General features: G+C 40.0%; 1 protein-coding gene across 3 annotated transcripts in view; it reads left to right on the forward strand.

The window, feature by feature from the left end:
* Positions 1–25,920, forward strand: part of il1rapl2 (interleukin 1 receptor accessory protein-like 2) — a 451,036-nt gene that overhangs the window by 253,644 nt on the left and 171,472 nt on the right. For all 3 annotated transcript variants that reach the window (XM_038699673.1, XM_038699671.1, XM_038699672.1), the window contains exons 3-4: positions 9,054–9,223; positions 10,528–10,631. In XM_038699673.1, coding sequence (XP_038555601.1) covers positions 9,054–9,223; positions 10,528–10,631 — 274 coding nt within the window. The remainder of the gene's footprint in view (positions 1–9,053; positions 9,224–10,527; positions 10,632–25,920) is intronic.

The raw sequence follows: 25,920 nt of genomic DNA on the forward strand, positions 1-25,920 counted from the left end.
TGGCAACCATACACATGTAACACACACACACACACACACACACACCGAATTTATGTATTTCTAGTTGTGTGTGCCTAATTAACTATATCTAACTGCGTTTTAACCATACTCATCTATTTCATAACCCATGAAGCTCACAGTTTACAGAACGACTTTTTGCCCACGAGTTTGTCCCCAGACTTTGTGCTTCTGTTGCCTGGGAGGAAGCACTGCTTTAAAGGCTACATACGTTCTCTTTTTTGGGCTTAAACAGTGCGTCCAGTTTATTTATACAGTCGCCATTCATTGTGTGTGTTTTGGTGGTGGTGATGGCGTGTGACAGACCCGGGTTCAATCCCCCACTGTGACCCATCCACCATTGTGTCCCTGAGCAAGACACTTAACCCCTAGTTGCTCCAAAGGCGTGCGACCTCTGACATGTATAGCAATTGTAAGTCGCTTTGGATAAAAGCGTCAGCTAAATGTAAATGTTTTGCATTGCTTTGATCTTTCTCTTTAGGTCCCGCCCTCTCCCATGGCACCATTGGTCGGTCATGTACACACCCTACATGCAAACATTGGTCAAACAGCCAAACGTGCTTATGTTTAAGTATTTAAGATTACTTGGTTGAGGTAAGGGAAATCAATGTTGATTGTGGGTGGGAGATGGGATGTGAAACTATAAACTACATTCACTTTTGATATTCAGAGACAACAGCCATTAATCCCATGCTCACAAGCTGGCTCTTGTCGGGATAACATGAACAGAGGTTGTTTGAACAAGCAACCCCACTTGGAATGCAAGCACACACACTTTCCTCATCCTGGTGCCTGCAACAGATCACAGTCCGGATGAAACATTTCATTAAGCCTGAGATACAGCAGAAAGTGTGATGGTCTAATTGGTTCTGTATATTTCCGCAGCTTTTGACATTCCTGTGTTGTCACCATTTGTCTGTTTGCTTGGCTGGCTCATCCTTTGGCTGCAGTGGTTTTTGCTCTATGTTTCTTTCAGTGGGGGAATTTTCCATTTTTCTGTCCTTTCTTATACCTGTTCCTCCCATTAAACTCATCATGAAGCAACCTGCCGCTAATTTGCAAATTGCTGTATGGCACAGGTGTGGAATTCTATACACAACGTGAAGAGAGCGATGTCATGCCGGCACAGCTGAGGCTAAAACGTTTCCAGTTTGTGTCAGTAGTGGAGGAAGTGAAAGGCAGGAGGAAAAATCACTCCAACGTTTTTACCTGGATAAGAACAGAAGATGTGTGTGGATTGCACCAGGAGGTGTTTGTTTTAATGGGAAATATGGTCTTAATTTTTAGAAACACTAACTTTACCTCTAGTGTGAGACAAATCGTCAGTCATCACCTCCCTCGGATCATTTATAAGGGTAATTTATACCAAAGTAGCACATTTAATTTGACATTGATTTATTTATGTTTTTAATGCTACTTTTTCCTTCCTTTTCCCACCACTTTGTACCTTTGTTTCCTCTATCATTATTCAATGAAAGGTAACTCGATAAGGGAGAGCATTTCCTACTTTCTCATTATCTCTCCTAATATGGCTCTTTTTGGCTCCTCCACATCTGCTTCCTTAGTTTCTCCTCTCCATCTTCCTTCTGTCCCTCCCTCTATTTGTCCATTCATCCATCCATATAGACCGTATATACACCTCTTCAGGAGTTATTATGCTTAATAGGAAGGCCAATGTGTTCTGCTTCCCAGGGAAATGGGACTCATTTCTTTTCATTAAGTACTTCTTCTTTCCTCGCCCTCTACATTTCCCATTTTTCCCATTCTCCCCCCCCCCACCCATTTCTTCTCCTTCACACATCATTCTTCTTTCACTTCTGATCCCTCCCACTTGTATTTGTCTTTCTGCTTCGTGAGCTGATACACAAAACCAAGCATCCACTTTTTAAACATATTTGAAGCATTGTAAACCGGACTGATGTGCTAGGCCTTATTTCCATGAATTAACTGCACGTGGCACAAGCACAGTGAATGTGTCAAGAGGCACATGGGAGAACCATAACACAGTTGGAAATGGTACTGTAACTGTGCTGAGCCTGGCCTCCAGCCTGACCAATCATATCACATGTTTTTCTTCTCTTTTAGATAGCACACACAGTTGCTGAGTACTCTGAACATTTGGTGATAGTGAAGTCCAAATCCCCTGACCTGAAGAACTAAGAATAGCACAAAATACAAGTGCACCATGTTGTGTTGACCTGTCTGTGGTGCACCAAATGACCAAACTGGCAGAGCGCCTTGGCAGGGAGGACACTCCTTTTAAAAGGGGAAGGAAAACGGCACATTTGATGGGTTGTTTTCACACCAAACATGTCCACACCAATTAAATATTGCTCATAAAAAAATAATAAAAAAATAAACCCCGTTTCAGCTGTTCTGCATGTTCACTAAGGGCCACAGAACTGTGTCAGTGCAGATGATTGAAACCCAGGCACCTCGAACTGTGAAGTAAGATCAGAGGAAGAGTCCGATCAAAAGAATTTAGGTTGAGTGACCGTATGGATGCATTAGATACAGCTAAAAGCTCATTTCCATGTTTGGCATCTTCACACCTGATTGCATGCATTATTGCTTGTGAATACAATGTAATCAGTCATGTTTACTGAAATATGATAAATGTAAATAGTGTCAATGACTAATCAATATTGCAGCAGCATTTAATGATTTAGTGGAGCACCACCTCCTGGAATGGATGTTGCAGATAGATATTGGAAGTATCTGTGGTTTAAATATGCTTCTGTTTGGTTACTTGAAGGACTGTTCATTGGTTTATTATTCTAGGTTGTAATCCGCATCACATACTGTCACAATAAAGAGGTCAGATCTCTTTTTGTACCTAGCAAAAAAGCCAGACTTTTAACCAAAACTAAGGATTTTTTGTACGAAAGTATGTATGCCGATGGATCCTGAAAATGTGATAATGTTGTATTGAACTTAGTGGCTACCCCAACTTTTACCACTTATACCAAACCATTCTACATTTGACATAAATCATTGTATACAAGGTGATTTTGGACAGATTGTGACTGCTAGTCACATGACTCTCCAGGGTCTTTATTGAACAGTGTGGAAAACATGTTTTTGTTATTAGAGTTGTCCAACAAAACCAATCCTCTATGCAAACACACTCAGGCACTCATCGTCGCTGCAGTACACAAATTAAGTTAATTGATTTTTTTGCAGCAGTTTAGGTTTTAATGAATGTCACTTGTTTCTTCTTTTTGTGCAACAATATGGGTTGTTTGAAAGAATAGTCATGAGTGTGTGTGTGTGTGTGTGTTTTCTCGTGTGAGGGTGAATACATTTCAGTATGTTTGGTAGCATTAGACAGAGGGCAGATTGTGGTCAACTCCATTTATTCAGCCCTGACGCTCGTGTGTCATTTTGTGTGTGTGTATGTGTGTTAATATGAGGTTGAGCGTATTACTGTGGGTTATTTGTGTGTTGGCGTGCATGCGGACCGTGTGTGTGTGTGTGTGTGTGTGTGTGTGTTGTGGCACTACAAGCCTTGTATGCTGATAGATGCTGTTGTAACTCCATTGCACTGAATGAAGGCCATAACCCACACATGCATTACCATATTCATACAGCTCACAAAATAGATTGCTTTGGTGTGTGTGTGTGTGTGTGTGTGTGTGTACACCGTAGACTGGTTTGTGCAAGAGTGCAACTCATTTTGAGGAGTCATTTTGGAAAATGGCAAACACACTTGGTCTCTGTGTTTGTCACGCTTCTCCTTGCTCTCTCTAACACACACACACACACATACAGTATGTGCTCTCACTATATACGTATATAAAGCTCTATCCAGGCTAAAGCCTATTCTCATAAAATGTGTTCAGAGAAAAGAAGTAACCATCAAGTTGGCTGTGTGCTGAAATTGAACATCAGCACAAAACACTTGGCCAAATGGCGGATATTCTCTCTCTCTCTCTCTCTCATTCTAATCTTATTCTCTCACCTTCTTTCTCTCTCTTTTGTTTTTTACTCCTTTTCTTTCCCTCTATTCTTTTCTTTCTCACCTGGGTGTAAATTGCCCTGCAGTGGTGATAGACTGTGTGTCACTGCGCCTGTTTTGGACTGTGTGCCCCACTTCTATGTGTGTGTGTGTTTGTGACTCCTCTGTTTTTTTTGTGTTTTTTTTTTTTTGAGTGTGCGTGTGTGTTTGTACCTGTTTGTGAATGTCAGGATCATTACCTGTGTGTGTGTGTGTGTGTGTGTTTGTGGGTCAGGTCAAGCTATTATTATGGCAGCAGCTGTAGTGGTATTGCAGGGGATTGTGGGAGGTGTGCAGACAGGCTGGGGCTCTGAAGGGCTTTATGTTTGAGTGACAAGCCTGAAATAAATAAGCTGCACCCTGTGCAAACTACATAACTCACAGTCCTCCAGCTATTAAATATAATAAAACATACGGACATGCTTTTTCCTTCAGTAACACTGTTAAACTATATCTTTAAGGAAAACTCACTCTGATTTATAAACATTTAGATTATACTACTTACAAAATAATGATTCAAGGTCTCAAAAGAACAAACAAAAAAAGAAAATACAAACATAAATAAAGAGGACCAACAATGGAAACTGTGACAGCAAAATGTACCTTAAAGTACCAAAGGTTTGCCATTCAAGAGTGAAAGAGCTTTTAGGCCTAGATGAACCGATTCAGTGGTCAGTTGAAAGATACTATTTCTCCACAGTTTAATCACAAAATGATAGAAGCTTCCCTATGCTCAGTACAATGTCCCACAAGTTTCACTAACTGCAGTGGGAAATTCAGCACCACGGACAGCGACCCCCCACAAGCAGCAATTGGCAAGCTGTCCATGAACACCACCTCCATCTGCATCAAACATCAAGAAAAAGATAGTTTATCAACACCACCTTACAATGTGACATATTTCAAAACGGTTTGCAGTGGGCAGTGCACCCAACAATCAGATAGGACAGGACTTTGACAGGTGTAACTATTCACTGCACAGAATTTGTCTTTAGATTCGGTCACCGTCGCTTGGTAACGTTTTCAAGTAAAATCAAGAGACACAGGTACCTGGAAGCTTAAGACTGTGAGTCACTCTTTGTCGCCATCTGACAGTCTCCTCTACCGTCCTGTTAAAGATCCTTTGCTAATAAACATAAAGGTTTGAGGTATGATACTCAAATAATTCAACAGTAATCTTTCCTGCCACCACAAAAAGAAGCTCAACTTTCAAGTGATTGACTTGTTTGTTCTCAAACACCTTGAATTAAACTTTCTACCAGTGGATCGACATAATTCCAGTTGTATCCAGTGTAGGGTCAACAGGCTAAAACAAGGCAGAATAAGTTCTCTGCAAGTCATTTTAGTTTTTTGAAGCAATTTTGTTTGCTTTAGAACCAATACAGAAACAACTAACTAACACTAACTAACATATTACATTTGTTGTTGGCATATGAATGAAGATCAAAATTACAGGGAAGGTGGAGAACAATTTTATTTTTAGTGTTTTTGTTACTACATTTTTTACTTTTTACTTAATGACAACATTGTACTGGCCAAAAGAAAAAGATTAATACTATAACCCAGTATTTAGGTTTGTCACACTTGTGTGTGCGTGTCCGAATGTGCATGTGTTTTGCCCCAAAACTCTCTGCACTTTTTCAAACTCTGAAACTCTGCCATTTATCCAGGGTTATTTTCATTCTGCCGTTTGGGAGCATCCATATGCAGATGGAGCTGAGGGGGAATAATATATCTGCCCATGCTCACACCTCGCCCACACATTTAATATGTGTACAGACACTTGCAGCTGCACTGCACCGTACACACACACATACTGCAGGCTTAGATACACGCCCACTCATGCACATACACTCACCTACACAGATTAACACACACGGACAAGTGTAGAAGCAGTGATGAATGAATTATTGGGAGTTTGCTTTCTTTATGACCTGCAGCTACATACGGTCCTGTTGTTCTAATGCGTTTCAGTGTGTGTATGCATGTGTAAGTGTGTATGTGTGTATCTGACCTCTGATAAACCTTGTGTCAAACAAAAGGCATTAGTCCAGTAGACCAAACTAATGTGATTTTCTATTAATGTGATGCCCTGGGTGTATCCTTGTGTGTGTGTGTGTGGGGGGGGGGGGGGGGGGGGGGTGAATGGACTCCACTCACACCTTCAATTTGTGTCCGCTCATTAAGTCAGGCTGGTCTATTCTTTACTTAATTTTTAACACACACACACACACACACACACACACACACACACACACACACACACATACATACATTTCCAAAACCATTCAAACCTGTTTGTCTCTCTCTCATACATATGCAAACGTACAAATGCATACAAATTCACATTTGCTAAAACACAAACACACAGAGTACGTTTTTATGACTGTCTTCTAAATGTCTGGCAGGATTGTCAATGATTCAATGACTGCTCGTAAGTACTATGTGTGTGTGTGTGTGTGTGTGAGAGAGAGAGAGAGAGAGAGAAAGAGAGAGAGAGAGAGAGAAGAAAAGAGAAAAGAAAGAGTTATGCTGACAGAAAGAGTGATTATGTGTGCAATAAATCTGCTTAGGTGTGTGTGTATGTGTGTGTTCAGCGATACTACAGTAAATCTCTCCTGCCTCTCTATGACTCTATGCATATTGCTAAATCTATAAATGTAACCAATTAAGTGGTCGGTCACAAATTTGTGCTGCAAACTCATGCAAATAAAGTCTTTAAATCTTTGATAGTGAGTTAACGCACCACAAATTACACTTGACACATTTTACGGAGTACTAAAACATGTTTACATTGACTTACAGTGGTATCCATGGTAACAATCCACATCCATGGAGCGACTGACTTCTGACCGCACACTTTAGCACGGGAGCAGAAACCTAACTAGGGACTTAATGACATTATCTTGTAGCCATATCAGGGTATATCCACTAGGGGTGTACTGCAAAGCTACTAGCCGTATCTGTTCATGTCAAAATCTGTATTCACACGTATTCAGGAAGTGAGCGGGGCTTATACCGAATGTAGTAATCGTATAGACTGCTTCCTTTTCTGTGATAAATTGCTCTCTGCCATGTAAACTCATCATATTTGATATACATCTTATACTTATATGTATAGGCTGCCAACAAACTATACAAACATAAAACAGTATATCAGAATAGTTTAAACATGTACTAACATTTATCAAATGATAAACATGAATTGTATTTGAAACCTACTTTAAAAAAAACAAAAGACAAAACAAACAAAGGACAAAAATATAACTTGACTCTGAAATAAGCCGCATTAAGTATTAATGATCTGGGTGGAAATGAATAGTGGCAACAGAACAGGAGGTTTTAACTGTGGGAAAATAGATGCCGTCATTGTATTTGGCTAAATTGCTATAATTTTCCTTATAAACACAATTGCAGTTTATAGTGGGAGTAGGCCCAGATGCAGCTTTTTTTTCAAATGAGAGAGAACCCTATTGACACAGAAAATGGGCCACAACAGCTAATCAAGTTATCACAGTAAATTATTAACTATTTTATAAGTTCTGCTACATTTAGAAAAGTTCTGCTGCTTTTGGATACTAGCAGTTCCTGTTGACATTGTACATATGACAGTCATTACTTTTGCTACTGAAGAAAATATCTGAATGTGATGATTATTAACCAAGATCTTTGGTTATAAGGAGCACCCTTTTTGATACTGTATGATTTGTGAATGTTTACCCTACGTGGACATCCGATACCCGACATCCTTGTGAGTTAGCAGTGAGTGTGTGTGATGTCAGTGTGTTTAAATTTGATTGAGTTGATGCTGATGTTTGTGGCAAGGAAAAAAGGGATATATTACACAATATGACAATATTACAGGCAACATTTGGATCATTTGCTCAGAGGGAATTATCTGTTCATATTTCAGTAATGTTTTTGTATTTGTTTGATATACACGCTGGTTATTGCCAAACAAAAACGAGTAAACCAACAAGGATGTGAGGCTGAGGAGGTATTTTTGGGCAGATGACAGATCCAGAGGCTGTATTGCTGTGGGGCTGTAACTCAGATGGAAGGCCTTGTGGCAAAAGCCTGGGGGCTTCAGTTAAAAGCTTTAGACCATGAGGGAAGACAAACAGAAGTCAGAGGAACAAAGAAAAGAGAGAAGGAGAGGAGCGGGAGAAGATGGGGGAAGAGGGTGAGGGTGGGGGTCCATTTGGGAAAAGCTCCTTGTCATTTCCCATCCTGACCTCTGCGTTTCACCAGCTCCTACTTGTCTTCCATCTACAACTTGTTTTCTGTTCGTTCCGGTTGACCTCGTCCCACCCCGACATTGCCACCACACACTTCCTCTCTTCTTTTCTGTCTTTTTATTTGGACACGACCTCCTCTTCCTCCTTCGGCTATTGCTCTTTTTTCTCGCTCTTTCAGTTTCTAGCAATATGTAGGGAAATGCGATATATAAAAAACGGAAAAGGGCAAACAATTGTTCGTAAAACTGAAATGGACACGCAGAAAATGGATTAATTTGTATGTCTTGTCTGTTCTTTATTTCAGATGTTCAATTACACTTTAGGTCCTACACTTGCCATTTCATTCATGTCACTCTTTCCGTGTATGCCTTTGACATATATAAAAAATGTCTCTTGCGCTGTTTCCCCCACTAACGCACACACACACTTTCTCAAATTTATATTCAGTGTTTTATTGCCTTGAAGGTAAAGAACATTATTACCAGAGAAACAAGATAAAACAATATCCCTGTCAATCACCCTCTTTCTCTTTCTATGTCTCTCAGTCTTTCTCCCTGTCAAGAATTTCTGTACAAAGAATCATTTTTATATCTTATATAAAGTTATAGGTGTTTTTGATGATTGTTCATGTTTTTCTTTATAACCTATTTAAGTTTCTAACCCTGTTCTCTGTTTCCATTAACGTTTCTCCCCTCTGCAGTTGCCATCGGAGTTGTACTTGGAATCTGGCCACTGTGTAATGGCCTATATACTGTATTATCTATCATCATATTCTCAATTTTTCTTTTTTCTCCTCACAGTGGATGGATGCATAGACTGGTCAGTGGATCTGAAGGAGTACCATGTTCTGGCCGGTGAACCCGTTCGGGTGAAATGTGCCTTGTTCTACAGCTACATCCGAACCAACTACACCATGGCCACCAACGCCAAACTGCGCCTCATCTGGTATAAGAACAAAGGAGATGCAGAGGTAAGATCACCTGGAATTATAGATAATGGGGGAGGAAAAAGAGGAGGTGGGTATGGAAGTCCAACGCTGACAATGATACACTGAAAATAATTTCCGATCTGCATACATCGTAAGATGGAACCCAATTACGCACCGGATATGACCTCACTGAATGGTAAGTCATCTTCATGGAGACTTTGCAGTCTCAAGTGGAGATAAAACATATCAGGTGAAAGTATCAAAAAACATGATTTTTTTTCTGTGAAAAGTCTTCCCATTAAAGTCAATGCAAAAGAAATATTACTGATTCGTATAGTCTAATTTTTGGGATCAGGGCTAGAAGTAGAGTGGAAAATGTGCAAAACTACTTGACTGTGAGTTGAATTTAAATTATGTATATAAAAAAATGGAAATAAAATGAAAATGCCTGTGTTTTCATTTGAAAAATGGATTTTCTTTTCCCAGGAATGTTTTATTGAATCTGTCAGGGTCAACTATCACAACAAGTGAGGAGGATATACTGTACCACAAGATTGGTTGGATCAACACACCCCAATCAGGGGACATCTAGTCCTCTGCCTGCCATTGACCAGATCAGTGTCTCAAATCAAAATGACATGCTAATTCTTCAACTGCAAGTAGCAGACTATTTAAAACCGAAAAAATATTCTTTGTGTGGTTCATCAAGGGTGATAAATGATCCGAAAGTCCCGCGAGGAGCAGACAACTCGGCACAACACCGGTGAAGCTTAAGAAAAATATTGACACTTTGGGCCCAATTTGGACATTTTCACTTAGGGGTGTACCCACTTTTATTGCCAAAGGTTTAGACATTAATGGCTGTGTGATGTGTTGTTTTGAGGGGACAGCAAATTTACGCTGTTATACAAGCTGCACACTCTCTTTACAATGTAGCAAAGTGTCATTTCTTCAGTGTTTGTGTGTTTGAGTAATAGCCAATATACTGAAACAAGAGGGACTGAAAATCATACCGTTGTCCCATGTGCTATAATAAAAAAGTTGCCCTCCTTTCCCAGCCCTGTGGATTCTGTCTGAATGGTAAAGCAGGATTTAGGTGGATTACATTTAGACCTAATGATATATGTAATATGCATCTCTACAGAACATTGAAACTGTAGATATTACATCTTTGGATTTAATGTTATACTTTTCTGTCCTATTTGATTGTAATTATTTTACCTATGTTAATACCTCATAGAAAGAGGTCATTGATTTATGTATCTTTACTTACACTTATATCTAAATGTCATTCATTATTTCAGTAATTGTTTTATTATTAATCTAACATTGTCTGTGTCCTTTAGGAGCCTATCATCTTCTCAGGACATAGGCTGAGTAAAGAAGACGACTCCATCTGGTTCAGATCTGCTGAAATGGAAGACAATGGATTTTACACCTGTGTTCTAAGGTAACCTGTGCACACAGCTAAATTCCTTTTGACCAGTAACTTGACAAAGTCATGAGTCAACCCTGAAGCAAAATGTCTAAAAACAAGTTTAGGGTAACAACCTAGATTCTCCAAGGAAGCACCATTTACAGTGGGATTATTTCTGGTTCTGCTGGATGCACTGTTGATAACACTTTGTGAATATCACATAAATACTGCTTCTCTCCCCAGATGGGAGGTAGGTCAAAGTACACTGAGCAAAACACAGACTTTATTTTGAAGTTTCACTTCCAGCCACAGCTCATATACTCATATACACCAACATGCAAACTAAATATTTTTGGCCCTCCTCTGACATGGAGCAGCTCTCTTGGAGTTGCCTCGGTATTGTTGATTTCTTCACATGGGAACAACCTTGGAATAGAGTTTTGACTCTAAGTGTTCTGTCTCTACCCAGGTGGCCCATTTACATTGCTTGGGCAAATAGCAACACTGTTTTTGGTGTTTGAATGAAAAGAATGTGGTTTTTATTCGAAACTGCTCAGTATGCATTTTGAGAAAATAATGCCCCCTGCTCTCAGGAATCAATATTTCAAAACACAGATAGATGGTTTCTCAAAAATGTAACTGTTTTATCATCAACTTTTTGAGATATTCACTATTACTATTTATTTTAGTCAGTCAGTGGTACATTAGGAGTTTATCTTCAAAAACAGTTTTTTTCATTACATTTGCTGAGGTCTGTTTAAAATATCAAAGGTATGTATGTATGTGTGTGTGTGTGTGTGTGTGTGTGTGTACATACGCATATGCATATTTGCCTTGGTAGCTATGTGGAATGCTGCCAGTTGAGTGAATTGAATATTTACAATATGGCTGTTGGCAATACAGCACACTTTGGCCTGAGTCCTATGTGGCCCTTCAGGGATACGTGTGCATGTGTGTAGGTGTATGTGTGTCTGTGTGAATTTGTTTGATACTACAGTGTTGGTGGTGGTGATGGGGTACCAACTCGTGTGTACAAGGCTTAAAGTCTTGTTTACCTGCAAGTGGATGGTGTGTGTGCGCAGAATGAACTGAATTAAAATATGCCCTCTTGTAAAGTAAATATTTTGCCTAAAGTCAGCCAATATCCATAGTGAAGTATTCATTTTCCTGCTACTTTTGTGTAACCCTAATGACCTAATGTCATTAATGTCATCTGTCAATATATGGAAGTGGACCTGAAGTTGTTATAAGTTGTCATTTATTTGTTTTTTTAAACGGTTTTCAAGGTCAAGAATGAACTTGTACACTCTTGGATCTTTTTGTTTGTAGTTTTTGGCCATTTGTAAATCATTCAGATCAATCAACCTACAGGTTTGAAAGAGAAAACCAGTTCATTGAATGACTTCCTGGTTTAACCTTGTCCTACAATACCTGCAGATTTCCTGCGCAATGAGCGACTATTACCAACATTTTGGGTGTGCTCACTTTCGGTTTTACGTCCAAATATAGTTATAGATCAGTGGTTCTCAAACTGTTTCACATCAAGGACCCCTAAATAGACAACAAATGAACTAAACTGACCCCCATGTAATAAGATTTTGTCCCAGGTCTTTTAGATGTTTTATTACAGAAAGTGTTAAAACCCCATGACCAAAATACTGAGATATTCTGTCATTGTGTTACATTTGGAATTATAGCGGAAAATAAATTATTTTCCTTTTTGCTGGGGACCCACTGGAACCTCCCTCAAGGATGCCTGGGAGTCCCCAGAACCTACTTTGAGAACCAGTGGTTTAGATAGTCCGGCTAAACTGTTTGTTTACAACTGAGCTTCATTGCAGCAATCTATCCCAAATCTCAGAAATTACTTTGGTGAGTGTTTCATCATAACCAATATGAATGATTAGAAAACCAATAAAATAAGAGGGTGCTATTTTTGTTTCACTTCTTCCATTCTCTGCCTTCAAAACCACAGCAGCTTAGCTGTGCACTACAGGAACAGCTCTCCTCATGTTTTATGCTGTAAATCACTGTCTCCCCTCTCTACTTGATTCAGTTTGTCTTCCTCCTCTGCATCTGGTACCTCTGTCTCCTGTTTCTTTCCCTTTGCCCCGTTTTCTCCATCACCTTCTTCCCCCTACCCCCCTTTTTCCCCCTCCCACACCTAATCTCCTCTCCCTTCATCTCGCCAGCCGCCTCCATCTTCTCTTTCTCCCTCATCTCCTGTTTTTCTTCCTTTGCTTTCTTGCCTCAACAGCCACCACCATCTTCCTTCCTCCCTTTACCCCTCTCCAGCTCCTCCTGTTTAGCTCCCTTCATCACCCTCCCTCTCCTCTGCTCTTCTTCCACCTCCTTTTCCTGCCAGAGCTTGACACCTATCCTCCTTAATAAGCTCTCTCTCCCTCTCTCTCTCTCTCTTTCTGTCTTTCCTTCGCTCTCTCAGCATGACAACCTAATTAGGGCTTGGTGTCTGTCATTGTCTCAGGGTCTCTTATTAACACACACACACACACATACACATCGAGACAAAGCACCTCCTATCCTAGTGGGGAGCTACCTATTAGATCATACTATATTACTAGAAAGCCAGTTGGAGAATGTACTTTAGTATATTTAGTACCCTTGATGTGATCTATATTGTTGTTCTTCATGAATCTTATTCTTTATCTGCCCACCGTCTTTTTCAGGATTAGTTTCATGTACACACCTGTCACTCAGTTCTGACTGGCAGGAGGTGAAGTTGGGTTTATACACTAACAATAAAAACATCAGATTAATCTCAGTTGCGGCCACAACCTGCCTTACATAGGTAAAATGGGTGTAATCTTATTTAAAATTGTACAGTTTGATACTTCATTTTTCTCCATATGCTGCCAAGGTTCAACGATGAATTGCCCCTCCGATATTTGTATATTTGTGTGATGTTTCACCTTGACACCCACGATGCTTACACATTTTGCAAATAACTATAGATTGTTTGCTTTGGTAAAAGTCATCAACACTGAATTAGAGGAGAAACACGGCAAAGAATAGGAACAAACGATATATTGGACAGTGGAACTAGAACATCAGAACAACCGGGGAGGCTGTTGAGTTTTAACTAAGTCTCATTGTATCCCTGTTTCACTATAAACGGGTCTCCAGTTGATGTCTTTGTGAGATTTGCACGCAGTTAGGGGATAGAAAACAAACTCAAATGACTGATAGCTTATGTTGACATGAACATGAAAAGCACACAAATGACAAAGTAATCCATGGAATTTCAGCTCAGTGTATAATTAGCTGTTAGCGTCATGGATATTAATAAGGCGGTGGAGAGTTTTGCACAGAAACTGGTGAGGAAGAAATGCCTGTTTCAACAGCTCACACTGTTATTGAGTGTTTGTGGCAGCTTAATGAATATTGAAACAGTTTGTCAAACTCTATTATCAGTGCTTTGGTGATCAGTTTGATGTGCGTGTGGAGTTCAAGAGCAGAACGACGGGTTTTGGATGCAAAATGCATCACGTTGGTAATCTTATAATTAAAACAAAATCACAAAGAGATATGCAGACGATCATGTGTGGCTGATAATCAACACTCAATAAATCCTATGTTGACACAGTTTGTTAAAAGCAAAGTTTTGGTTGGAAAAACTGCAGTTATCTTATATGTGGTTTTCCCAATCAACTTTAGATGAAACCATGGCCACTTCCGAATATGACGAAAGCCATGACAGATGTGTTGCCATAGAAACCACACTCACACAGGTCCCGCAAAATGTGACAGCTACAGTTGCTTGATATATAGCCAATAAGTTAACATTACTATTCCTTCATTCCAATAAGCTAAGAAAGGAGGCAACTTCCTGTCACATTAACAGCTAGCAAGATTTTTATTATCATGAAGAAATGTCTCGCCTGCAAGTTATAACTTTATAAATGATAAGCTTTACCGCTAAACAGTTGTTTTATGGATTTCCAGTATGTTTTTTTTATTTAAAAAAAAAAGCCATATATAAGCTATCATGGCATTGCAGCAATGAGTTTTCTACCCCTCTGCTGTGTGCATATTGGTCCACATACCCTGCTGTGCATTCAGTTTTTACTCTCTTCTCATCCAGCTATTTGTCTATAGCCCTCCCCCTACTCACCAACTCAACCGACATTCACCTGTTCTATACCTTATCTTTGTCACTGGTGATACATGGTTGTGATGAGATGTCTACATCATCTCTAGTGAATTAACAAGCCATGGGGTAGAAGGACACGTTTCTATGGAATTTTCTCTCCTCCATAACTTTTATGGTCTTTTTCCATTACTTAGTCTCTCCCTAGCCTCCACTGCAGCAGCGATTTTGCTTTTCTCTTTGATCTAAGTGGTTGTCCGTGATTTATATCATTTTAGGTCCTGTTTTCCTCCATCTATTGCAAAGCTGTTATTACAGTGGAGTTTTACACTGCTCTTGACAGATCTCTCTGTACTGTGATGCCATTTCCTTGGAGCTGTTTAGCGCTATTTCCTTTGTTTTGTCTGTTCAGCTGCTGTGGGTGCTACTGGCCGTGCTAATGACTTAGTTCTTCTTCTGTATAGTTAAAAAAATGTGTTTAAATGTAAAATGCATCAGAACTCCAAATTTGTGCCAAAGCATGTGACAGAGCAGGAGATATAATCTTCTGATGAGTTCACACAGGAGTCATTCTCAATTTAAGGCACAAAAGAAATGCTGTAATAAGCACCACTTGTGTAAAGGGTGAAAAACCTCAGTTGAATTCTTCAATACAAGCTACACATCCATTGGCCCAAGGCAAAATGATTGCCATCCACACTCATCGTTGATCCTTTTCATGACCTCTACAAAGAGGCCCAGGCTCCTTTAATTCATGCAGCATGCCCTGGGTCAGCCCCGAGCTTTGTAGCTCCCGGCAAATTATATGTCCTATTCTCTCTGAGGTCACCGACAAGCTCTTAAAGCACTCAGACATCCCGCCTTACCTTTGTTCTAACTGAGGATATGAGTCTGAAAGCAGACAAGTGAATGTTGTCAAGTGCTTCCCAAAACCACATTTAATGTAGTTTATAGATTTGTAGTTTCTAGACAAATAAAATGTAGCCTGGTTTCAGTCCTCTGAGAACCTACCCACAATTTGTTCAGTGATTTAAATAGGTCTGATGTTCCGAACATTGAGGAAAGAATCAAGCAATCACAGGTTTTTAAGAGTGATTAAGAACTGGGTTATGGTTTTCCTACATAGCTAGCTACCTAGCTACCTCCCTGAAAATCAGAAAAATTGCTAGAAAAAGGTGACAAGCATGGAAAAGGCTGTTGTCAACTTAGTTAGGCAACACTGCAAACTACTTCGATCTTGAAAAACGTAAGGTTTCCTATTCCTAGCAACCTTCATGACAACTTCCGTGTCATCTGAAAATTACATACAGTAGATGGTAACTTTAAAGACTTGTCATTTATGAACATAACAGTGTACATATGCTTTAGTACCTTGGATTTGCAAGGTTACATCTGTGTGCTCACTGAGTGGTTTAGACATAATGAGCTTTTACATTTTCACAGCTTATAAAAGAAAACTGAAACAACTTAAAGTTCCCATTTACAAAAAAGTTAAAGCAGGATTTTTGTGTAAACATTCACTCAAATTTAGTGTCTCAAACTATATATATATATATTTTCTCAGTAACTTAGTAATAATAACCAAGGTCACCACTTAACTTATATTGAAGTGTAAATGCAGTACAGTCTTCCTGCATCGTAACTATCCACTACTACTTTGGGATATACAGTTTTCTTAACCAAATCAAAATCAAAATATCACAACAAAGAAAATGTAAACAATTCCATATTTGTGCCTATTGAACAAGTAAAATAGTTAACAAAGTCCTTTGTATGTAATCATCAGTAGTTTGATGACGGCAAAAAAAGCCAACTGATCGACATGTTGAGGAGACAGAACGCTGCTTTCTGAATGGAAAATGTCACTTGCAGTGCTAAATTTATGCTCAGAAGGTACACTAGTACCAGGAATGCAAAGGTTTGCCAGGAGAGAAAGCTCATTCTGTTGACCTTTCCACCACTCTAACACATTACCTCCCAGGATCAAAGATGCAGTGTCTTTATACTTAGCAACTTCAGCATGGGCTAGCTCTCTGGAGGTCTTGACAGTCTGGCTATTGGGTCCACAGTGCAGAAGGTGTCACCAAAGAGATCTTCAAGTGCCTTTGACTTCTTGGAAGCAGGAACATATTCTAAAATGATACAGAACACAATACTTAATTGTTTCAGAAGACAAAATATCTCTTTCTGTACTCCAAACACTCTAATCCACTTCTTTATAACACTGAGTCAATGGAAAAATACTGTACACACACACCTTGTTCAGTGGCTTGAGCCTGGGACACAGGCACCAATTCAGATTGATCATCAGAAGTTTGGTCACCAGATGAGTGAAGAGGTGTATTCTCAACCTGTGCCACTGTGTCATTCTGTAAATGATTTAAACAAAAATAAACACAAACACACAATAGCAAATGGAAACTTTATGAATAGTCTTTGTATTCTTAGACATTACTACAAATAGACAAAAAAATATGATAGACTTGCCTCTGCTCCAGCCACGGACATGTTGCTGGCGTTATCTGAAACAAGCCCGGGTTTTTTGTCACCCATATTCCACTCCTCACATGCTTCTTTCAAAACTGTCCCAAGACTTGGTCCTTTGTGTAAATCGTTCAAAAGATGTGTCTGCAGAACACTTGCCAGTCAGTGTCAGTATGATGACAGGTCACAGTTACATAGGCGTCTGTTGTACATGATGTCCATCCATCCGTAGCAATAACAACTCTTCATGCGTTCGTTAAGTCACATTTAATGTCACCTTTAACTTGATTGTACAGACCTAATATGCAAATTTGACTGAAGTGCTGTCTCGATGGAATTGCATATCTCGGCTCCAGAGTTTGCAGTAGCTCACGAAAACCGTTGTTCTCGACAACACTGTAGGGCCTCATGTCTTTGCAAATGAAATACGAAATGGCAGCTGTGATACTCATCGTTTGTTTGGAGTTGTGGTTCAGTTTTTGTGGGAAAATGCTAGTCAAAGCTGGTAAGCAGGCATCTAACACGTTAACGCTAGCGTTAGCATGGGTGTCAATGCCTTGCCCATTTTTAGGTGCCCAGCCAAGTTTGTCTAGTATTTTATCTCATAATGACATTGTTTGCATATGGCACGTGCTTTTTCTGTTGACCCGTCTTTTCTCCGAAATCCAAAATATTTCCATAGCGCTGATTTATTCCGATACACCCCTAATAATAATCCTGTGGAATTGTTGTCTATAGAAAACATGTGATGACTCCTCGTTAAACAATTCTGCCTTGTTTATGGCTGTAGCTGTAAAAAATTAGCTTTTCATCTTATTCTAATAAAATACTACAGGGCATATTGCTGTCCTCTATCCTCTGAAGTATATACATGCTCAACTTCATATAGAATGCTGGGACCTGTCTTTTACCTGTTGATTACACTGCAGATCCCTAATGTATATAGCTCATACAAACTGTGGGTTTGGGGGAGGGGGGGGGCAGCCAGGAGACACTGTTATAAAAGCAAAGGTGAACAAGCATTAAAGGTGGAGTGACATTCCTTCTCAGGAGACAATAACTGCAAAATAACATTGTCTGAGACAAGAGGTACAGAGAAAGAGAGATGTGCACTGGGAGAAAGAGAATGAAATGAAAGCAGGTGGGTGGGAAAGAAAGAGAAAGAGGAGAGGTAAAGACAGAGTCAAGGAGAAAGTAGTTAAATTGGAGGGATGAGGAGAAAGGGTAAATAGACAGAGAGAGAAACAGAGGGAAGATGAGAGAGATGGTTGAATTGTACGTAGGGACGGAGGGGGAGATAGAGAGAGATGGGGGAATGAATGGAGGAGAAAAGAAAAGCAAAAATCTATTTGCTCTGCAGGTATAAGGACCTCAGTAGGGGGAGAGGGCATGCTGCGACTGCCCAAGATCCTCTATACCCCAACTATGATTAGGATACCAGTACAACCACACACACACACACACACACACACACACACACACACACACGCACACACGCACACACGAACACATATATATCACTTAGAAAGGAATTGATACCCACAGTCAGAGGTCTCAGTTTTCTTTTGAGGCTGTGAGAAAGACTTTGCACCAAACCTCTCTCCTGGAACACTCGACTATCTCTGAGAGTCAAGCAGAAAGAGAATCAAAAAGTAGATTGACACACACACACACACACACACATACATACAGAAGAGGACGAAGAATGAGAAAGACAAAGGACAAACTGTCAGAGAAAAGGACTCTGAGAGAACAAAATAATGAGTGTTAGACAGTGAACAAGGTAGCGTGAGATGAGAGATTTCACGCCTCTGGCTTTGCCCGTTCACTTCAACACAGCACATTAGATGGAAATGTAACATGTTCTCTGTGTGGGAAAATGACCATCTAGCTGGCTGGCCTCTGGAACAGTGAAAACGGGAGTTGGGTGGCTGCAGAGGCCAACTGGGTGGGTGTTTGGTTGCTACATTTGGTGACATCTTGGCAGGACACTTGGCTTGGTAGGGTCAGTGGCTGGTTGGTTTGTTGGCAAGCAGGCAAGCAGACTGGCAAGCTGGCTCCTTGGTGGGGAATGACTGAAAAGGTGGCTGTTTTTCTAGATGTCTGACTGCATGGATGACCATTTGATTGGATGTTAGGCAGGCTGGTTTTGATGGCCAACTCAATGGCTGACTAGTTAGCTCTCTCGCATTAGCCGTGTTTCCATCAACGTTTTTTTACGCGCATTTTGAAGTATCGCATTAGAAAAGATGCTCCCTTGAGGTGGTTTTTGCCTTTGTGGAAAAAGTGTGCAGAGACACGACTGGTAGCAGTTTTTCCGCTTGAAACACATTCCTGAGGACCTCAGGAGAGGACCTCTTTCCATTCCAAGATAAATGGCCATCAGTTCCATGCGACTGGTTTTGTTTCTGGTTTGGAACCCATACGTCTTGTTTATTAGAGCCATGTGTAACGTCAACTACTAATGTAACTACGCTTGCAGTATCCTGGTTTATTTGCTCCAAACCAGCTGCTGGAAATGGATATATTTTGCATTTACTTTTTCTTTTTGCAACATTTCAAAAGTCTGCTTAAAATCTGCATGACAATTAGATGGAAACATGGTTATTGACTGGGTTTGGCGTAAGACTGTCCTCACTAGAAAAACACAGGCATTAAATTTTTGTTCAAAAGCTTAAAATTTGACTAGTAGAGGTGACTTGGGAGGTTAAGGTTCTGACAATGAGCAGCAATGTCCCCGTTTTGAGTCATGTCGGGGGGGCTTCATTGCATGTAATTCCCCATCTCTCTCTCCTCTCGTTTCCTTTTATCATTCTACTGTCAGTCATAATGAAGGCAAATGGGGTCTTAGATCCATTTCAGGAATTTGGGAAGCTTTCCGGCATTTTCTGTTGTGGGAACCAGGGTCCAAATTTAGTTTCTCGACCTTCGTTCTTAACATGCTGATGTTAATGGGTGGTTGACTACACAAAATAAACTGCAGTTTGTCTACTGACATTTGCTCATTACATGGAGAACTTTCACCTATTTCTGATAAAGTAAAATTAAAGGCTTAATTCTCTTTTCCTATATACATTCCTATAGATGTGTACACCTCTTTCTCTCTCAGCTATTCTCCTGTGGTATTTCTAGTACGCTGAACCACCTGTCTCTCTTTGCATTAGAGGATAAATCTTCTCTCTGTGGACAACTCACACACAAGAAACACACACATAGTTGTCACAAGGGTGTTTTCTAATGGCAGCCAAATGTTTAACCTTTCTCTTCATCAGATTAACAGACTCGGAGAAGCAGCGATAAAGACAGCGCGAGTAAAAAGAGACTAAGAGATGAGGAGAAAGAGAGGGGGTGGAAAAGAAACAGACAATGATAGTAGGATAGTAAAATAGGGAGGAGGGGAGAGCAAAATAGGAGCAGAGAAGGAGAGAGCGGTCATTTGAAGTTGTTTTGGCAGTCCTCTATGACTTGGCAGCCACTTAGTCGGTACCACTTTCATGCCAGTGTGGGCCAACATGAACCAATGCATGCCAGCTTGAGCCAATGCCTGCTGCCCTGGCCAGTTTTTTGAAGGAAAAAAGGAAGGCCTTGGTTTTGACACTTTGATGTTCAAGGGGTTTAAGTTACTCTGAAATAGGATCTGACTTGGTAGAGATATGGAAAGAAAGACCAAGACAGAGGAGAAAGGAGGCCAACGAAGGCTGTGTGGAAACCAAGCAACCAACCTGTCAGAATGGTCTAATTTTGACTGCTCTGTAAAGTAAAAGTGGTAGTTCGATCCTTCAGGAATACGCTGAGCTGCATACTCACTCATTAGTGAGCATAATTTCACGCCTTGAAGTAGCATGCGATTATGTTCAAATTATCTTACTCGGTCACTGATTGAGACCCAACAGATTTTAATACTATTATAAGAAATCTTCAATGCTGGATTATTTGAAAATTTTGAGCAGTAAACACTTAATTTCCTGCATTCTGGTGGGGGTGGGGGGCTGGGGGTTTACCAGTTTCTGCCTTTTCTGCATAATTTTATGGTGAAAATGTTTTATTTATGTAAAGGGAACTGCAAAATTCAGGTGTCAGGTGTCAAAATATAAAAATATAATGGAATCTAATGTGTTGCTTTCAGATATGTTTCTCATGTAGATCAGCTTTTCTCATTTAATATCACCCTGGCTGAGTCAGCACACATGCAGGTATGATTTAGTCTTCCCTCCTCTTTTGTGTCTTTTGTTTGGGGAGGTCCATCCATCCATCATCTTCAACTGTTTATCTATGCAGGGGAGACATTAGGTGAGATGCGGGGCACACCCTGGACAAGTCACCAGTTCATCACAGGGCTGAGGCATAGACAGACAAACATTCGCACCAAACGGCAATTTAGAATCGCCAATTAACCCACGCATGTCTTTGGACTGTAGGAGGAAGCCACAGACACGGGGTAAACACGCAAACTCGACACAGAAAGGCTCTGTGAGGCGACAGTGCTAACCACCGTGCCGTCCCTGTTTGGGAAAGTAACCTCTTAAAATGTGACTTTGGCACCTTTTCACCTCAATGATAAATGAATGCATTGTAATTCAGTTAGAAACTCTTGAACTTTAATAGTTCCTCGGTGTCAGCAGGTTTTCCGCTCATGTTCAAAACTTTCTGCACAATCAAACTCTATCCAACATACCTGTGTTCTCTGACATGTCAAGCAAAAAGCCGTAATAGTACGAGACAAACGTGATCATTTAGTGAAGATTTATAATATTTTTAAGTCCATGTACCTTTAACTCTGCTGTAACTGAAAACACTGAAATCTCACCACAAACAGCTTGATAAGGTGCAGCTCACAGTCCCAAACAGAGCAAGTTCGCGCTTCAGTTTTTAGATTTATTTTTTTTACTTTACACTCGGTCACAAATTGGCTGAAACTCACAGTGCGAGAGAGTCCACCTGATAACTATCATGGCATACGTCAGTGTTGCATCAGCTGGGTGGAGATGATTCGCGATTAAGCATATAGGGTGAGTGAGTACTTTAAGCTTTTGGTAGCAAGCACAGTAATAGGTGAATCCAGAAGTATCCATAGAAGGACTGAAATCTACAAGTTGAATGTTTCAACATTTCAATTTTTACCTGGTAATCAGATTATCAACTTCAAACAATTATAGTTTCCTCTGAAATATTCTTTTATCTACCTTGACATTTAACACAGCTTTAACTAACGCTGTAGTCTAGAGTCGAGGATGTATCCATCAGATGTTTATTTTCATAGCTTCTCTGATTCTCTTCATTACAGTGCAAACAATCACAAATATAAGACACATTTACATGTCCACATATATATATATATATATATATATATATATATATATATATATATATATATACACTACTCAAAAAATAAAGGGAACACTAAAATAACTAGATCCTAGATCTGAATGAATGAAATAATCTCATTAAATACTGACAACAAAATCACACAAAAATTATCAATGGAAATCAAATTTATCAACCCATGGAGGTCTGGATTTCACACACTCAAGAGTCACACTCAAAATCAAAGTGGAAAACCACACTACAACGCCTGGGCATGCTCCTGATGAGGTGGCGGATGGTCTCCTGAGGGATCTCCTCCCAGACCTGGACTAAAGCATCCGCCAACTCCTGGACAGTCTGTGGTGCAACGTGGCGTTGGTGGATGGAGCGAGACATGAGGTCCCAGATGTGCTCAATTGGATTCAGGTCTGGGGAACGGGCGGGCCAGTCCATAGCATCAATGCCTTCCTCTTGCAGGAACTGCTGACACACTCCAGCCACATGAGGTCTAGCATTGTCTTGCATTAGGAGGAACCCAGGACCAACCGCACCAGCATATGGTCTCACAAGGGGTCTGAGGATCTCATCTCGGTACCTAATGGCAGTCAGGCTACCTCTGGCGAGCACATGGAGGGCTGTGCGGCCCCCCAAAGAAATGCCACCCCACACCATTACTGACCCACCGCCAAACCAGTCATGCTGGAGGATGTTGCAGGCAGCAGAACGTTCTCCACGGCGTCTCCAGACTCTGTCACGTCTGTCACATGTGCTCAGTGTGAACCTGCTTTCATCTGTGAAGAGCACAGGGCAGTGGCGAATTTGCCAATCTTGGTGTTCTCTGGCAAATGCCAAACGTCCTGCACGGTGTTGGGCTGTAAGCACTCCTTTATTGGGGGTGTCTTGCTAATTGCCTATAATTTCCACCTGTTGTCTATTCCATTAGCACAACAGCATATGAAATTGATTGTCAGTCAGTGTTGCTTCCTAAGTGGACAGTTTGATTTCACAGGAGTGTGATTGACTTGGAGTTACATTGTGTTGTTTAAGTGCTCCCTTTATTTTTTTGAGCAGTGTATATATACACACACACACATGAACTTGAACAGTCCAGCAAAGGCATTAATTCATACATAATCAAGCTTGGACAACAACTTAATTTTAAATATAGGCCCGGGGTTAAATGCATTCAGTACTGCACACAAATAATGCACACTAACACACACACACACTCGGTAGAGTCACCTTGGCCAGGTGACTTCAGATACTGCTTTTCCCACACAAACTTTGGCTTTCATACTGTGTAACTAAACCTGTACAGCTAAACCCCACACTAGATGTTTTTTTGTTAATCTTCACTCATTTATAACTTGGTGAGAGTACAAAGAGAAATAAAGGTAGTTGTATAATACATAATAATAGACTGGAATTTTAGCACTTTACAACACAATTATGATAATATGCTACACAGAAAGTAAGGAAGTAAATTTTACTGTTGTGTTGTCTTTGAATCCATCGAAAGATAACTTTAATAAACAAAATTGATGAAAGATGTTTTCTCAGATTTGGAACATGTGAGTGATGTGTGATTCAAGCTGAGTGACAGGTCTCTATATAGTTTCTGTTCCAATATAAGACAGAAAACAGTGGTGGTCTGTCATACCAGGCATTTTCCTGGTGGGCCGACACACATTGGAGGCTGGTTGGTTCGAGAACAGTTAATCAGAATTAGTTCAATCAACTCTGAGTATGTTTATTCTGAGTTTAGCATGTGTATAGGAAAATCATCAATGGAGCTCTGATCCTATGATTCACCATGGCAATAGGTAAATAAAGGGCAGAGCTATTTTAATCCAGTGGGCCAACATTGACCGTCACATTTATATTAAAATACAGAAATGGAGTGAATAAGTCAGTGAGTTAAAGAGGTCATATTATGCTCATTTTCAGGTTCATAATTTTATTCAGAATAGGTTTACGTGGTTTCATTTCATATTTTTGTCATACTGTACATAGCTGAAGCACCTCTTTTCACCCTCCGTGTTGAACTGTTTATCACAGAGTGATGCATCTCACTTCTAAAAGATCTTTGTTGGGAGTTGCTCATGCGCACTACCTAGGACTACTATCCAGTCACAAGTAGAGTAGGGCGGGTCCTGGCAAGCAAGGTAGTGTGATCCAAAACAAAGCCGCTTCAGCTGGTAACCAGCTTCGGTTCAGACGTACATGATTCTGAAACACAGGCACAACAACCCACACAAGCTTCGCAACTTAAACTGGAGCAAGCTTTTTCACTTTGCAAACCTATTACACGCATAAAAAAGATATATAACACAATAAAGGAGAGGACTTTTTTTCTTCTTCAGTATATTCCATTTATTCATCATATACCAGATTTGAATTTCTCTAATGAATGATAAAGTGCTGGAATCCTATATGGTATGTTAGATTCGATGTTATTCAGCTTTAACCTGGTGGGGACAAAATGCAGATGGATCAAACAGATAAGACATAGTTTCCTCATGGACCGATGATAGTAGGGTTACAGTATGATCCAGTAATAATGACTTTGCTTATTTACAGTTGAAAATGTGTCTAGATTCAAACTGGCTGTACATTTTTAGACGTCTATTTTACATTTTAAAAAACCTGCTCATTTTGCATTTAATGAAATACTGCCAAAACACCATTAAGACTACATGCAGCTAATATTCAAAAACTCACTTTTAACTACATTTAGTCGTTTCAGCTGCACCCCAGTCATCCTCACTCAGAAATATTCTATGCATCCCCACCATACTAACTATACTGGGAATGTTCCATCAGTACGACTAACCACAATATAACAAATGATTGATTATTGATCAATTACAGCTTCATACAGATTTGTTTGATTCAGACATTCCTGCCAACCTGACAGCTGCCCACATAGTTACAGTGTTATAAAGAAGTACAGTGTAGATTTTAGAGCTGATGAATCCACAATGTCACAAAGATTCTGTTTCGGTCCTTAGATCGATGACAGATTGATCATGAAAGCAGTCACATTAAAGATCATGTTGGGGCAACAAACTAATATTTAACCAGGATTTCGATGATTAAACTTTTGCAAATAAATGCGTTCCAATATGTGCTTTGCTACTGACAGTATGAACAAGGAAATTAAGTGGTGTGTCAGACAGCTTTCATTTCCAACAACAAAGTTTTGCTGTGTTTATTTTCAGGTGGTAACTATTATGATATGGTAAGGATTACTGTTACTGCTATATGTGGGGTAATGTAGGCCTACATGTAGCGTACTCCAGACCTTACTCTGAACATACATTTTTGCAATAGTCATCATCAATATGTGTAAACTGAATGGTTAGTATCCAATAAAATGAGATGGAAAAGCTCCATGCATTAATTGAATTAAGAACTATTTGGTCA

Source organism: Micropterus salmoides, unplaced genomic scaffold, assembly GCF_014851395.1.
Source record: "Micropterus salmoides isolate LMB-PRFRI ecotype aquatic unplaced genomic scaffold, ASM1485139v1 Ms_hic_scaffold_5, whole genome shotgun sequence".
Taxonomy (NCBI): domain Eukaryota; kingdom Metazoa; phylum Chordata; class Actinopteri; order Centrarchiformes; family Centrarchidae; genus Micropterus; species Micropterus salmoides.